This window comes from Bos mutus, chromosome 20, assembly GCF_027580195.1.
Source record: "Bos mutus isolate GX-2022 chromosome 20, NWIPB_WYAK_1.1, whole genome shotgun sequence".
Taxonomy (NCBI): Eukaryota; Metazoa; Chordata; class Mammalia; order Artiodactyla; family Bovidae; genus Bos; species Bos mutus.
The window spans coordinates 59,230,864-59,247,148 of record NC_091636.1 but is presented as its reverse complement, the minus strand read 5'-3'; the positions used below and the strand labels follow the sequence as shown (position 1 = coordinate 59,247,148).

General features: G+C 41.3%; 1 protein-coding gene across 1 annotated transcript in view; it reads right to left on the bottom strand.

Annotated features, from left to right (window-relative positions):
- DNAH5 (dynein axonemal heavy chain 5) overlaps positions 1-16,285 on the bottom strand; it is a 276,738-nt gene that overhangs the window by 99,784 nt on the left and 160,669 nt on the right. The window contains 4 exon segments of the mRNA XM_070357713.1: positions 1,037-1,304; positions 2,567-2,720; positions 7,185-7,278; positions 7,281-7,314. Of these exon segments, the coding sequence (XP_070213814.1) occupies positions 1,037-1,304; positions 2,567-2,720; positions 7,185-7,278; positions 7,281-7,314 (550 nt within the window).

Here is a 16,285-nt window from a genome sequence, read left to right as displayed (position 1 = left end):
TAATTCCTTCAGCCCCTCTGTCCCCGGTTTTCCATGTATAATGAGTGGGAGACAGTGAATCAGTCATTCTCCCACTGGGAACCGCAGAGCTAGGGAGGGAGGTATGGCTGAAGCAGGTGACAGGGCCATGAAAGGATGAGGCTTCAGAATCCTTCCTCATCCTGCTTCTCACTGTTTTATCTATTAGGGTCTACCTGCCATGTTTTACTGGAAAATAAGCCTCTTCTTAATTATTATGAAGACATAATAATCAGGCCAAAAGTCTGAAAATGACTGCCCTGAATCAGGGTTCTCCTGAACTCCTGATACAATAGGTCAGAGGTAAGACTTAACTATCTCCATCTTTTAAAATAGCTACAGACATTTCTCACCAAAAGCTGAAAAAACCATAAACTGAAGGAATGCTCTCTAACATCTCCTATACAACTTTCATGTTCAATTGCATTTACAGAATAAGAGAAGCATTCATGTTCCACAGGATGGAGGATTAAACAGAAGGAGAAGCAGCAAGGGCTCCGATCATGAAAGTCTCTGTTGAACAATCCTTTTTCAGGCCCAGACACCATCAGAGGATGGATGATAACGTTTTCCTCTTTGATTTCCAGCCCTGCAGCCACAAGAAGGAATTACCTGGCTTAAACTACTCTGAGGTTGACCAACCCACTTAAAAAAGAACACAAATGCTATTAAAGAGATTGAAACCTCAGTGTCCTCCTGTGATGTCCCAGGACCTGCCTGGGGACCAACGGAGACAAAGCTTTAAACCACACTGAAAACACTAGAATCACCGTAAATTAACCCGAGGGGGCACAGACTGAAGATGTCATTCGCTGATAACCAAACTCTGGGGAAAAAATGAGCTGCCAAATGAGAAAGAGCGAAGTCTTGCAAAAATCCTCAAACCCTGGACAAAGTGACATTTGGCTCAATCCAGTGGATGGCACAGAATATAAATACACACACACACACACACACACACATACACACACACTATAAACCAGAAATTCTGATATAAAAAAATCTCCCCCATACTAACCAGCAACTAAGGCATCCTTGGGCCATCGGCTGAACCAGTCAATAGTGCATCCTGAAATGAGGGCAGGAAACTTCAGAGCTCGATTTCGAAATTTCTCCCCCACCGGCGAAAAGCAGAGCACAATGTGAAGGTTCTGTCGGACGCGGCTCATGAAGTAGTCATACAGGTTTTCATTCGTAGGAGGGCGCCTGGGATACTCTTTTTTCATGACTGATATGAGATCACTATTAATTTCATCAATTTCATCACGAGCAAAGAGGTTGGAGACCTTCGAGAAAAGTGCAGACATTCAAATTCAATACAGGCATATAAAAACAAATCAGAATTTACAGCCTGATATGTACAATGTGTTTTCTTCATTTGTGTCCTTAAACTCATGTTTAGAAAATCAACCAAAATCCTCACAGTAAGACAGACCACATTTTAATATACACAAATTGTTCTATTTTATTAGTTGGAAAGTCACAGCCCTTTAAGGGGGTGAATGGGCATATCAAAAATCCAACCAGCTTTCCTTGCAACCTTCTTCTGTTTTTCCATCTCTCTTGGAGCTTCCATTAACATCTTCAACATTTTGATTGGGAGTTTTATTCCTCAAAAACCCAACAGGAAAAGCCATTCTTCAAACCAATCACCTAATCCCAATAATAGTACTGATTCAGTACCTTAACAGAGAAATACAGAAGGAAATCCTCCTACCTCTGGAGGGATTCTGAAGAGGTAAAACACATGTGTGGTACATATGCACAATGGAATGTCGCTGCTGCCGCTGCTAAGTCGCTTCAGTCGTGTCCGACTCTGTGCGACCCCATAGACGGCAGCCCACCAGGCTCCCCCGTCCCTGGGATTCTCCAGGCAAGAACACTGGAGTGGGTTGCCATTTCCTTCTCCAATGCATGAAAGGGAAAAGTGAAAGTGAAGGCGCTCAGTCGCGTCCGACTCTTAGCGATCCCATGCACTGCAACCCACCAGGCTCCTCTGTCCATGGGGTTTTCCAGGCAAGAGTGCTGGAGTGGGGTGCCATTGCCTTCTCCAGCAATGGAATGTTACTCAACCATAAAAGGAATGAAACTGAGTCATTTGCAAAGATGTAGATGGACCCTGAGTCTGTCATACAGAGTGAAGTCAGAAAGAGAAAAACAAATATCGTATATTAACACAAATATGTGCAATCTAGAAAAATAGTACAAATGAACCTATTCACAGGACAGAAATAGGGACACAGACATAAAAAGAATGGACTTGCTGATACAGGGATGCAAGGGGAGGGTGGAATGAACTGGGAGATTGGGATTGACATATATGCACTACTTTGTATAAGATAGCGAGCTAGTGGGAACCTGATGTATAGCCCAGGGAGCTCAGCTCACTGTTCTGTGATGACCTAGAGAGGTGAGATGGGGGGACTATGGGAGGGAGGCCCAAGGGGGAGGGCATACACATACAGTTAATTCACTTCACTGTACAACAGAAACAATGCAACAGTGCAAAGCAATTATACTCCAATTTAAGAAAAGAATAAGCTCCTACCTCACCCGATGATAAAACATTATTCATATATTCCAAAAATGACTCATCTTTAATTTCATTGTCTGTGAAAATAAAAGTGATGCCTTTGCCTTGCCGACCAGCTGTTCTATACAATGTCTTCAAGTCTTCCATCAGATTTGATGTGTTGTAGGATCTAGAAAGAGTGTCATTGTGCCATTAGCTAAAATATGTTCATGGGAAGGAAAGATCCTTGTAACAACGCTTTATGCCATTTGGTTAACCAAAAAATGCTGATATTATGCCATCAGGTAGCTATTTTGTTGTACGCAATTGTTACTGGTTCACTGTATTCACTTGCAAAAATGAAAATAATTTTTAAAACTCCACATTTTATAAAACATAATATTACACACAAAAAACATCTAGAGTGAAAAACCAACCTGAAACAAATGTGTAATTTTTAGCACAATTAAATGCCATCAAAATGAGTATATACATGTCTCATTTTGAAAATATTTGTCGGTAAAGATAATGGAAAAGCCAAGCTGGAAAATTTACTAAGCACCCATCTGCAATTGATGTTTTAGAAGCTACCTCATAAACTGAATTAAACTAAAGAATTTCAAGTCTTCATTATATGGCATGAGGGAGACACCCTGTTATAAACGGGGCCCTCCTAACCACCCAACACAACTATTTTCACTGCATCTTTGTATCTTACATGAAAGAATTTTCTGAGCAATCAGTGCACTGCAGTAGAATCATTGGAAACATTATTAAATATCCCACTCTAACTCTTCTCTCATGTCCAAAGGAATCCTTTAGTGAAAGTCAACTTGCAATCATGAAATGTGAGAGAGGTCTCAATATAGAGGAGCCCATGACTGCCAAAAGGGAAAATTAAGATATTCTTATCCTAGAGACTCTGATTCAGTAAATTAGTATCTGAAGTTTTTGTCATTAGATAAACTCAGAATTTAAGGCACAAGAGCCAATGGCCTTCTGGTTTTTAAAAAGCTACAAAATATTTAACTTCTATGTTCTGTGTTTTTTCAACATTTAAAACCTAAACTCTGGAACCAGAAATACCACTACCATGCAGCAAGATTTTATTTATTTTAAACTGGAGGATCATTGTTTTACAATATTGTGTTGGTTTCTGCCAACTTGAACCAGTCATAGGTATATATATATGTCCCCCCTTGAACCTCTCTCCCACCTCCCACCACATCCCACCCCCCACGCAGCTACGTTGTTACAGAGTACCACGTTGAGCTCCCTGTGTCATACAGCAAATCCCCACCTGCTATCTATTTCACATTTGGTAATGTGTATGTTTCAGTGCTCCTCTCTCAATTCATTCCCCCCTCTCCTTCCCCCACTGTGTCCATAAGTCTGTTCTCTGTCTGCATCTCCACTGCTGCCCTGCAAATAGATTCATCAGTACCATTTTTCTAGATTCCATATATATGTATTAGTATACAATATTTGTTTTTCTCTTACTTCACTCCATATAACAGGCTCTAGGTTCATCCACCTCACTAGAACTGACTCAAATTCATTCCTTTTTATGACTGAATAACATTCAGTTGTGCATATGTACCACAACTTCTTTATTCATTCATTTATCCATGGACATCTAGGTTGCATCCATGTCCTGGCTATTGTAAACAGTGCTCATGCACCAATATTTCATGAAGACTTCTAGATAAATAAGATCTGAAAGGTGAGAAAAAATGTTCGAAGACACAGTCCCCTGAGGAAGAAAGAAAGAAAGAGGCGGGAGGGAGTGAGGGAGGAAATGGAAGGGAGAGAGAGAAAAAAGAGAGAGATGGGTAGGGAGAACAAAAGAAAGTATCTTCTTGAGATATGGGCAAAACTTTCAGCCCAGTCTCCTAGATCTCAAGGACCCCACTGCTTCAAATAACATGACCTGAGTCATCTAAGTCTCTTAATTGCCTGAGCCTTGACCACACGGCTATGTAAAGGTTAACGCAGTAGGATGGTCTCTGGAAGGTTCTGAGAAGCCAGAGAAGGCCCGGACCCTCCTCTTTCTCAGTACAGGAGCATTCCCAGCACAACACACAGAGGAATTTATCACAGAGAGAGGAGGCGAAAGGTGTTTTTTCTGAGGCAGCACAGTGTCATCAAAGCCATGTCAGACGAGAAACCAGAAGCACTGTGGTCAATTTCCAGGTTTATCTGGGTTTTCACGCAAATCATAGTCTTTCTGAGCCTCAGCTATAAAATATTCTGCCAACCCACAAGGCCACAAAGTTCTTTCAAAGATCACATTAGCATGTGCATGTAAAAGTACTTGAAAACTGTAAGTTTTATACAAAATATGAGAACAAAAATCTCAGAGTTCAATCCCTTTTGTGTGTGTGTGTGTGGCTTAAATTTTTTTTTATTTTATTTTTAACTTTTCAATATTGTATTGGTTTTGCCATATATCAACATGAATCCCTTTTCTGAACAGGTTATCTTTCATCTAATGTTGCTTCTATCCACAAACCAGAAGAATTATACACAATGTAACTAAAATTATTTCTCTCTGTTTTAGTACTTGGGAAAAAACCAACATTTTAGATTGATTCTCCAAGCAGAATTCAGTAATGTAGACCAAATAAAAGATGTAACAACAACAACCTGAGTATCTGGCTCCCCAAACCCAGTGTTTAATCATTTCTAAACTTTGTCGCAGCAAGTGGCAAAGAGCCTCCATCTCAGAGACCACTGCACCAAACCAACATTAAGTCAACACCAGACAGGCAAGACTCCCACCTAGAAATTAACTGCTAATAATTTTCTGCCCAAATAAACTTTCCAAACTGGCTTCCTGCTTCTCACCTTATCTTGGTTCACCCTGAAGTTCTGTTCGGCCGATCTTTATCTTCCATTTTTACTCCCTAATTGTCCCCACGCTGCACACACATATCTGAGGACAGCTCTTCTGGAGGTCCCTACTTCGATGAGTAGCAGCACAAACTATCCAGTTTCCCAAGCTAGAACCAAGATGCATCAATTTCAAAACTGCCAGTTTCTTGAGGATCTCTTGAATCTGCCCTCTATACTCCACTCTTACTGCTTCCACTCTGGACACCACCATCTCTTACCTAGATCCCTGAGTTAGCCTTCTAACCTTTCAGTTTCATTCCTTCTGTCCATCTTCTCCACATGCAAATCTGACACACCTCCCCTAGTGGAGACTCATGAATGGTTTCCCAGTGCTACAACGAAGTGAAAATGGCTCAGTCGTATCCAACTCTTTGTGACCTGATGGACTACACAGTCCATGGCATTCTCCAGGCCAGAATACTGGAGTGGGTAGCCAGTTCCCTTCTCCAGGGGAGTCTTCCCAATCCAGGGACTGATGGCAACCCACTCCAGTACTCTTGCCCAGAAAATTCCATGGATGGAGGAGCCTGGTGGGCTACAGTCCATGGGGTCGCAAAGAGTCGGACAAGACTGAGCAACTTCACTCGCTCACTCACTCCTGTACTGCAGGCAGATTCTTTACCATTTGAGCCACAAGGGTGAAGTCCAAACTCCTTATGACACCTCCAAAGGCTTGCATTTTTCTTCCTTTCCCACTTTCCACCTTAAGTTATATACCAGCCATATGTAACAGCTTTCAGGGTCTCAAATGTAGCTTTACATGTGCTGATCCTTCTGCCTGGAACATTCTCTACTGTTCCTCTTCTCTGAGATAATTCTTACTCATTCAGATCTCAGTTGAAACATCTCTTTCTCCAGGAAGCCTTTTTGACCATCCCCTAAAGTAGGTTAGCAGTCCTTCCCTCACATTTCAGTAGACTCTAGTCTGCACTTATTTCCTTAACAGAGATAAAACCTACGTATCGCATCTTATTGAATGAGTTGCTCAGTTGTCCCCATTAAACTGCTATAAACTCCGTGATGACACAGGTCAGGCTTACCTTGCTTATCGGGTACCCCAGCAATGAGCCAGTGCCTGACACATAGTTGGTGTTCAATGAATACTTTTAAACACATGAATAAGTAAATCAACAAACTTTTAATCTATTTTACCAGTTTACCAACAGTTTACTATTCTTGAAATCTGAATTAACATTCTTTTGCCTGCATGCTCAGTTGCTTCAGTTGTGTCTGACTCTTTGTGACCCCATGGACTATAGGGGGTCAAAAAGAGTCAGGCCCCTCTGTCCATGGAAGTTTCCAGGCAAGAATACTGGAGTGGGTTGCTATCTTCTCCTCCAGGGTATCTTCCTGACCCAGGGATCGAACCTGTATATCTAGCATCTCCTGAATTGGCAGGCAGACTCTTTACTGCTGAGCCATATGGAAGCCCTAAATTAACATTTAGAATGGATGAATTTCTTCTAAAATGCACTAAAGGAATATACATAATACTCATATCAAGCATAACATGAAAACCAAGAGGCATCTATTGATGAAGTAAGAGGCTGAAATGTTTCTAAAGCAAATTATTCATGTGAAATTTTCATTTCTGTGGTCTACAACAGAGGTTGAAAGAAAACAACAATAAGTCAACATTCAAGAAAGAAAACTATTATGGTTCCTTTACATTAAGATAAATGCATTCTTAACTCCAAGTGGCTTCTAAGAACCATTTATCAAAATCCATTTCAGGTTAATTAAAGTGAAGGCGTGTTACCTTGTCAGAGTGATCTGGAAGGAAGTGTAGCCAGCGATGAATGAAGCCAACCTTGTTAAGCTCTGCTTCCCCGATCCGCCCACCCCAACCAGAGGGCATTTCCCCGGGGAGTACGAATGACACGTGAGATCTAGAATACAGAAAAGAAAAAGTACATCTCATTTAATGTGCAATATTCCACTTTTTTCCTATTTATTCAATACAGGCATACCTAGGAGATACTGCAGATTCAAGTCCATGCCACCATAATAAAACAAATACTGCTATAAAGCAAGTTACACATATTTTTTTTATTTCCCAATACAAATGAAAGTTATGTTTACACTCTACCATTAACTGTGCAATAGCATTACATCTAAAAAACCTGCACATACCATAACTGAAATATATTTTATTGCTAAAAAATGTTAACCATCATCTGAGCCTTCAGTGAATGATCATCTTTTTGCTGGTAGAAGGTTTGAAATATTATGAGAATTACAAAAACTTGACACAGTGAAATGAAGTGAGTCCATGCTGCAGGAACAATAATACCAACAGACTTGCTTGGCAAAGGGTGACCACAAACCTTCAATTGTAAAAACCGCACTATCTGCTAAGTGCATTAAAGTATGGGCAATAAAATGAAATATGCCTGTTTAAGCATTTTAGAAGATGTAGGTGTCTTAGGATCAGAATAGAAAGATACACTATTTGGACAAATGAAAGCATTTCTGAAATAGAACAGTGGAGAGTAGGGAGGTGTAACTTTTAGGAAACTTGGAGGAGAGCAGTACAGAACAGTAGGCAGAGCCCAGACTGTGTCTTGCTCTGAGTTTTCAAGGAGAGAAATAAAGGGGACTTTGAGGTTTCCTTTTAGTTTGCCAATCTGATTTAGGAGGACAGGAAAGAGAACAGAAAATTTCTAAACAATGTGCATCCTTGGAATACACAACACACAATTAATTAGAATACCCCCCACATTTGAAAACTAATGTAATTTAAATACAAGGCAAAAATTTTCCAAAATATGGTATAAATGATGGAATTTGAAAGGAATAAACGTAAACACTCATATTATTTGGCAAAGACAGTGATACGTAAGGTAGCTAAGTGATTATGGGTAGACCAGAAGTCCACTCTCTGCCACTCAGTAGTTTCTCATCATTTGAGTCACTTTTTTGGTAAAAGTCTGTGATTCTTTGGTTTTATTGGTATTCAATGAATTACTTTCACCATCAGGTCTCCAGCCCCACCTAGAGGGGATTACTGTCGAATTCTCCTGGATGCATTTTTCACTCCATGTGATGACTATCTCTCCCTCCTAACTGCAGTTTGAGCCTGCAGTATTGCTGTATTGTCAGCTTTTTTTCTAAACTAATAATCAAGAATTATATGGGAGCTAAGGAGGGAACTTCACTTTCACTTTCACTTCTCAAGAAGGGGTCACTTCTCTGTTACTGTTGGAAGTTTTCTGGCATAGCCTGACCTCTGCATCTAATGGGTTTTTTTTTTTTTAATTTATTTCTTTTAATTGGAGGCTAATTACTTTACAATATTGTATTGGTCCTGCCACACATCAACATGAATCCGCCACGGGCATACGTGTGTTCCCCATCCTGAATCCCCCTTCCACCTCCCTCCCCATACCATCCCTCCAGGTCATCCCAGTGCACCAGCCCCAAGGATCCTGTATCGAACCTGAACTGGTGATTCATTTCTTATATATTACACATGTTTCAATGCCATTCTCCCAAATCATCCCAACCTCTCCCTCTCCCACAGAGTCCAAAACACTGTTCTATACATCTGTGTCTCTTTTGCTGTCTCGCATACAGGGTTATCGCTACCATCGCTAATAGGGTTTTGTTACACATCCTTTTGAGAAGGCAAAATGGTAGGATACTGAAAGAGAAACTCTCCAGGTCAGTAGGTGCCCAATATGCTACTGGAGATCAGTGGAGAAATAACTCCAGAAAGAATGAAGGGATGGAGCCAAAGCAAAAACAATACCCAGCTGTGGATGTGACTGGTGATAGAAGCAAGGTCCGATGCTGTAAAGAGCAATATTGCATAGAAACCTGGAATGTCAGGTCCATGAATCAAGGCAAATTGGAAGTGGTCAAACAAGAGATGGCAAGAGTGAATGTCGACATTCTAGGAATCAGTGAACTGAAATGCACTGGAATGGATGAGTTTAACTCAGATGACCATTATAGCTACTATTGTGGGCAGGAATCCCTCAGAAGAAATGGAGTAGCCATCATGGTCAACAAAAGAGTCTGAAATGCAGTACTTGGATGCAATCTCAAAAAGGACAGAGTGATCACTGTTCGTTTCCAAGGCAAACCATTCAATATCACAGTTATCCAAGTCTATGCCCCAACCAGTAACGCTGAGGAAGCTGAAGTGGAACGGTTCTATGAAGACCTACAAGACCTTTTAGAACTAAAACCCAAAAAAGATGTCCTTTTCATTACAGGGGACTGGAATGCAAAAGTAGGAAGTCAAAAAACACCTGGAGTAACAGGCAAATTTGGCCTTGGAATATGGAATGAAGCAGGGCAAAGACTAATAGAGTTTTGCCAAGAAAATGCACTGGTCATAGCAAACACCCTCTTCCAACAACACAAGAGAAGACTCTATACATGGACATCACCAGATGGTCAACACCAAAATCAGATTGATTATATTCTTTGCAGCCAAAGATGGAGAAGCTCTATACAGTCAGCAAAAACAAGACCAGGAACTGACTGTAGCTCAGACCATGAACTCCTCATTGCCAAATTCAGACTTAAATTGAAGAAAGTAGGGAAAACCACTATTCAGATCAGATCAGATCAGTCGCTCAGTCGTGTCCGACTCTTTGTGACCCCATGCATTGCAGCACGCCAGGCCTCCCTGCCCATCACCAACTCCCGGAGTTCATTCAGACTCACGTCCATCGAGTCCAGCCATCTCATCCTCTGTCGTCCCCTTCTCCTCCTGCCTCCAGTCGCTCCCAGCATCAGAGTCTTTTCCAATGAGTCAACTCTTCGCATGAGCTGGCCAAAGTACTGGAGTTTCAGCTTTAGCATCATTCCTTCCAAAGAAATCCCAGGGCTGATCTCCTTCAGAATGGACTGGTTGGATCTCCTTGCAGTCCAAGGGACTCTCAAGAGTCTTCTCCAACACCACGCTTCAAAAGCATCAATTCTTTTGCACTCAGCCTTCTTCACAGTCCAACTCTCACATCCATACATGGCCACAGGAAAAACCATAGCCTTGACTAGACGAACCTTTGTTGGCAAAGTAATGTCTCTGCTTTTGAATATGCTATCTAGGTTGGTCATAACTGTCCTTCCAAGGAGTAAACGTCTTTTAATTTCATGGCTGCAGTCACCATCTGCAGAAAAATAAAGTCTGGCTTTGTTCGTAGTGATGCTTTCTAAGGCCCATTCGACTTCACATTCCAGTATGTCTGGTTCTAGGTCAGTGATCACACCATCATGATCATCTGGGTCGTGAAGATCTTTTTTGTACAGTTCTTCTGTATTCTTGCCATCTTTTCTTAATATCTTCTGCTTCTGTTAGGTTCATACCATTTCTGTCCTTCATCGAGCTCATCTTCAAATCCCTTATGATTATACAGTGGAAGTGAGAAATATATTTAAGGGACTAGATCTGATAGATAGAGTGCCTGATGAACTGTGGAATGAGGTTCGTGACATTGTACAGGAGACAGGGATCAAACCATTCCCATGGAAAAGAAATGCAAAAAAGCAAAATGGCTGTCTGGGGAGGCCTTACAAATAGCTGTGAAAAGAAGAGAAGTGAAAAGCAAAGGAGAAAAGGAAAGATATAAGCATCTGAATGCAGAGATCCAAAGAATAGCAAGAAGAGATAAGAAAGCCTTCTTCAGCGACCAATGCAAAGAAATAGAGGAAAACAACAGAATGGGAAAGACTAGAGATCTCTTCAAGAAAATCAGAGATACCAAAGGAACATTTCATGCAAAGATGACCTCGATAAAGGACAGAAATGGTATGGACCTAACAGAAGCAGAAGATATTAAGAAGAGGTGGCAAGAATACACAGAAGAACTGAACAAAAAAGATCTTCATGACCCAGATGATCACGATGGTGTGATCACTCACCTAGAGCCAGACATCCTGGAATGTGAAGTCGAGTGGGCCTTAGAAAGCATCACTACAAACAAAGCTAGTGGAGGTGATGGAATTCCAGTTGAGCTATTCCAAATCCTGAAAGATGATGCTGTGAAAGTGCTGCACTCAATATGCCAGCAAATTTGGAAAACTCAGCAGTGGCCACAGGACTGGAAAAGGTCAGTTTTCATTCCAATCCCAAAGAAAGGCAATGCCAAAGAATGCTCAAACTACCGCATGATTGCACTCATCTCACACGCTAGTAAAGTAATGCTCAAAATTCTCCAAGCCAGGCTTCAGCAATATGTGAACCGTGAACTTCCTGATGTTCAAGCTGGTTTTAGAAAAGGCAGAGGAACCAGAGATCCAATCGCCAACATCCGCTGGATCATGGAAAAAGCAAGAGAGTTCCAGAAAAACATCTATTTCTGCTTTATTGACTATGCCAAAGCCTTTGACTGTGTGGATCACAATAAACTGTGGAAAATTCTGAAGAGATGGGAATACCAGACCACCTGATCTGCCCCTTGAGAAATTTGTATGCAGGTCAGGAAGCAACAGTTAGAACTGGACATGGAACAACAGACTGGTTCCAAATAGGAAAAGGAGTTCGTCAAGGCTGTATATTGTCACCCTGCTTATTTAACTTATATGCAGAGTACATCATGAGAAACGCTGGACTGGAAGAAACGCAAGCTGGAATCAAGATTGCCGGGAGAAATATCAATAACCTCAGATATGCAGATGACACCACCCTTATGGCAGAAAGTGAAGAGGAACTCAAAAGCCTCTTGATGAAAGTGAAAGAGGAGAGTGAAAAAGTTGGCTTAAAGCTCAACATTCAGAAAACGAAGATCATGGCATTGGGTCCCATCACTTCATGGGAAATAGATGGGGAAACAGTGGAAACAGTGTCAGACTTTATTTTTCTGGGCTCCAAAATCACTACAGATGGTGACTGCAGCCATGAAATTAAAAGACGTTTACTCCTTGGAAGGACAGTTATGACCAACCTAGATAGCATATTCAAAAGCAGAGACATTACTTTGCCAACAAAGGTTCGTCTAGTCAAGGCTATGGTTTTTCCTGTGGCCATGTATGGATGTGAGAGTTGGACTGTGAAGAAGGCTGAGTGCAAAAGAATTGATGCTTTTGAAGCGTGGTGTTGGAGAAGACTCTTGAGAGTCCCTTGGACTGCAAGGAGATCCAACCAGTCCATTCTGAAGGAGATCAGCCCTGGGATTTCTTTGGAAGGAATGATGCTAAAGCTGAAACTCCAGTACTTTGGCCAGCTCATGCGAAGAGTTGACTCATTGGAAAAGACTCTGATGCTGGGAGCGATTGGGGGCAGGAGGAGAAGGGGACGACAGAGGATGAGATGGCTGGACTCGATGGACGTGAGTCTGAGTGAACTCCGGGAGTTGGTGATGGACGGGGAGGCCTGGCGTGCTGCAATTCATGGGGTCGCAAAGAGTCAGACACGACTGAGCGACTGATCTGATCTGATCTGATCTGATCTAAACATCCTTTTTCAGGATTCCCTTCACTGGCAGGCATTATACTCAACTCCTGTTGGGACTACTCTTGCTTTTGGATTATACTCCCAATTTAGTGTGAGCCCAATGAAATGAAGTCGACTTTCCCATTGTGGACCTGAGAACCTGGTTCCACCAAATCTGGTAGAACCTTGCTCTTCCAGCCTCCTAATCATCTTCTCCATGTGATTCCCTCTTAAGTTGTTACAGGCAGGGGAGGAAAGGTACAGGCAAGAATTCTTGGCATTTCCCCAGTGTGTATTCATATTCTTTCCCTGGTGTTACCTCAAGAGGCATAGATAAAGCAGGTAAGAAGTTACTGCAGCCACCCAGAGTCTCCTATGTCTTTTCTTGGTTAACTTTTCCAAAATACATGACTTTTTCAATAACCATTTCCTTTAGTTGATGCTGGTGAATATATTAAGGGTTAAATAATTATTACTAAGTAGGTATTGGAAACTTTCATCCCAATAACTTTTCCTGCAACTGGGCTTAGGTCTGAAACTAAAAATGTCTGTTCCCATCTTCTAGCACTATCTGCGTACTTGCTCAGGGGCTTAATCGTGTCCCAGCTCTTTGCAACCCCATGGACTGTAGCCCACCAGGCCCCTCTGTCCATGGAATTTTCTAAGCAAGAATACTGGAGTTGGTTTTTATGTCTTACTCCAGGGGATCTTCCCAACCCAGGGATCGAACACATGTCTCCTATGTCTCCTGCATTGAAAGGTGGATTCTTCATCACTGCATGCCACCTGGGAAGCCCCTTCTAGCATATGAGAAGCCCTTAAAACACATTTGACAAGTGAACATATACATGAACAAATAGAATACTTTAAAAGTAATCTCAAAATCTAGTAGAAAACAGAAATTGTAAGAGAAAACACAGTGAAGTGAGAACTTCAAATGGGGCTATCTCGTCTCACCATCTCAGACTGTGAGATAGAGATATTCATTTTTTAATTTCTGTAGCACATATTTTAAAACATATTAATTCCCATCCTGCCTTGCAGGTGCTCATACTCTAGTAGAGGAGAGAAACCTATTAATAGAAACATGCAGTAAAGCACTGTGGTGAATGCTGGGGTGGGCAGGAATGATAGCAACTGGAGGAAAAAAATGCAAGAGAAACAACACTGCTTGAGAAGGCATCTTAGATGTGGAGCTGGGAATTTGCTCCAGATCTTGAACAGTAACTACAAGTTTATCATGCAAAGAAGGTGACACACTGGGCAGGAGTTGGGCTAAATTTTAAGAATAAGGAATGGGATACACACAGTCTCAGAATCAGCAAAATGCCTGAGGGGTCCTCATCAGGGTGGGAACTTCAATACCAGCTATGGAAATATTGGAAGACAGGATGTTCAGGGCCATAATGAGGACTTAGTTCAACTCTCAACCTATTTATCAAGCACCACAAGGGTGCCTGTCTCAGCAGTACTCCATCCCGTGAATACTGAAGGGAATAAACTGGGTATCCGCCCTCATAGAGCTTACCATCTGGTAAAAAAGTCAAATACAAGCAGATGAATTCTACACAACAAGACACCTGCTGGGAATGTAGCACTGATAAGATCCTTTGGAATCAGAACCTGTTTAATCATGAGCAATTGATTTCTCTGAATTACACCCTAAATCGAACACCACCCACAAGGAATACGACAAACCATACACACCACGAATTGAACTTTAATCAAAGAGGCAAAAGACATCTTGCAGAAATATTCTTGGTTTCAAACGAAAACCATCATTTTAATAAAGAAAGGAACTAAGAAACACACTTGGCTTCAGACCACATCCTGTGTTGCTGCAGTTTTCATCTTCAGTCCTGTCCCTTGGCTTCTATCATGCTTTATAGCTAAGTTACATATTTCAAGGCTCACACTCACATGCCAGAGTTTGGATATAACGGTACACAGAAAACGAGAGTGTAGGTGAGAGAGTGGGCCTAGAAAACTGTGAGAAATAAGGCATTTTAGCTCAAAAACTCCAATCACAGATTCTTTGGCTAATCCCAGAGGACGCATGGTAGAGGCTGAGGGTGAGGGGAAAACACAGTGCAGGACACGGGCTGCGGCACATACGCCTTGAGTGTGACACCCAAACAAAGTGAGGAGATGCTTTGTCTGTGGGCTTCCCTGGTGGCTCAGACAGTAAGGAATCTGCCTGCAAAGCAGGAGACCTGGGTTCAGTTCTGGGGTCGGGAAGATTCCCTGGAGAAGGAAAGAGCAACTCCAGTCTTCTTGCCTAGAGAATCCCACGGACAGAGGAGCTTGGTGGTTACAGCCCGTGAAGTCACAAAGTGTTGAACGTGACTAAGCGACTAACACACACTTGTGCTGTAAAACCCAGAAAAAGGAAAGTTCTAGAGAACTTCCTCAAGCAAAAGATTAACATAAATAACTTCATTTCTAGCTATTGTGGAACCCCAAAGCCAATCAGATTTTGTCTCCAATAGATACCTAGTCAGGAAGTTGCCTTTAATATTATTTACTTAGAAAATGTTATTCTTTGGCTTCTTCCTTTCAATAACTAAATATGAGAGTACCTTTATTCTTCCTGAAACATTTAACTCAATTATAAACTAGGAACTAATTTCAAAATGTTATTTATATTTGGTTTTGGAAGAACATTTGTACTCATAATTCAATAGAGATGTCTCAGATTCTGAGAATTCAAAGTTTCCAAGCTAAGTGTCCTCATGCTGGGGACATCCAACCCCAGGACTTACTCATTGTTGTTCTTCTCCCTGACTTAGTCCAGCCTTATAGAAATGCCTTCCTCACACTCCTTAATTTTTCAGAGCGAGAACTGACTAGATAACCTCTGAAATTGTCTCCAATTCTAAGATTTTATAATTATTAGAGGTGACAATTTGTAATTATGAGGTCGTTCCTCATGGATAAGCCTAAGAAATGGAAGACAGCCCCAAACTGGCTTCTTTCTAATGAAAAGGATGTATTCTAAAAAAATAATTGACATCAACAAAGTGAGAGTATCAACAGGGTTTTAACAGCATTATCTCCCACCACCCATAAATTAGGTCAAGTAAATATCTTTTATTTCTATCCTTTGAGAATCCATCATATCCATCATTACAGTGATTGGAAACCTAAATGACTCATGATAGGGTAGAGAGGAAACTTTACTTTCCTGGTGGGTATCATTTAACAGAATTTTCATCCCAGCTGAAAGTCAATTATCTATGCATTATTGTTAATTACTATTTCCAATTGTGGTGAAATACAAGCAACATAAAGTTTCCCATCCAAACCATTTTTAAAGGCATAGTCCAATCCCATTAAGTACCTTCATATTGTTGTGCAACCACCAACATCCATCTCCAAAACTTTTCATCTTGCAAAAATGAAATTCTGTACCATTAAACACAACTCATTCTCCTTCCCTTGGCTGCTACCAACCACCACTCTTTCTGTCTCTCAAT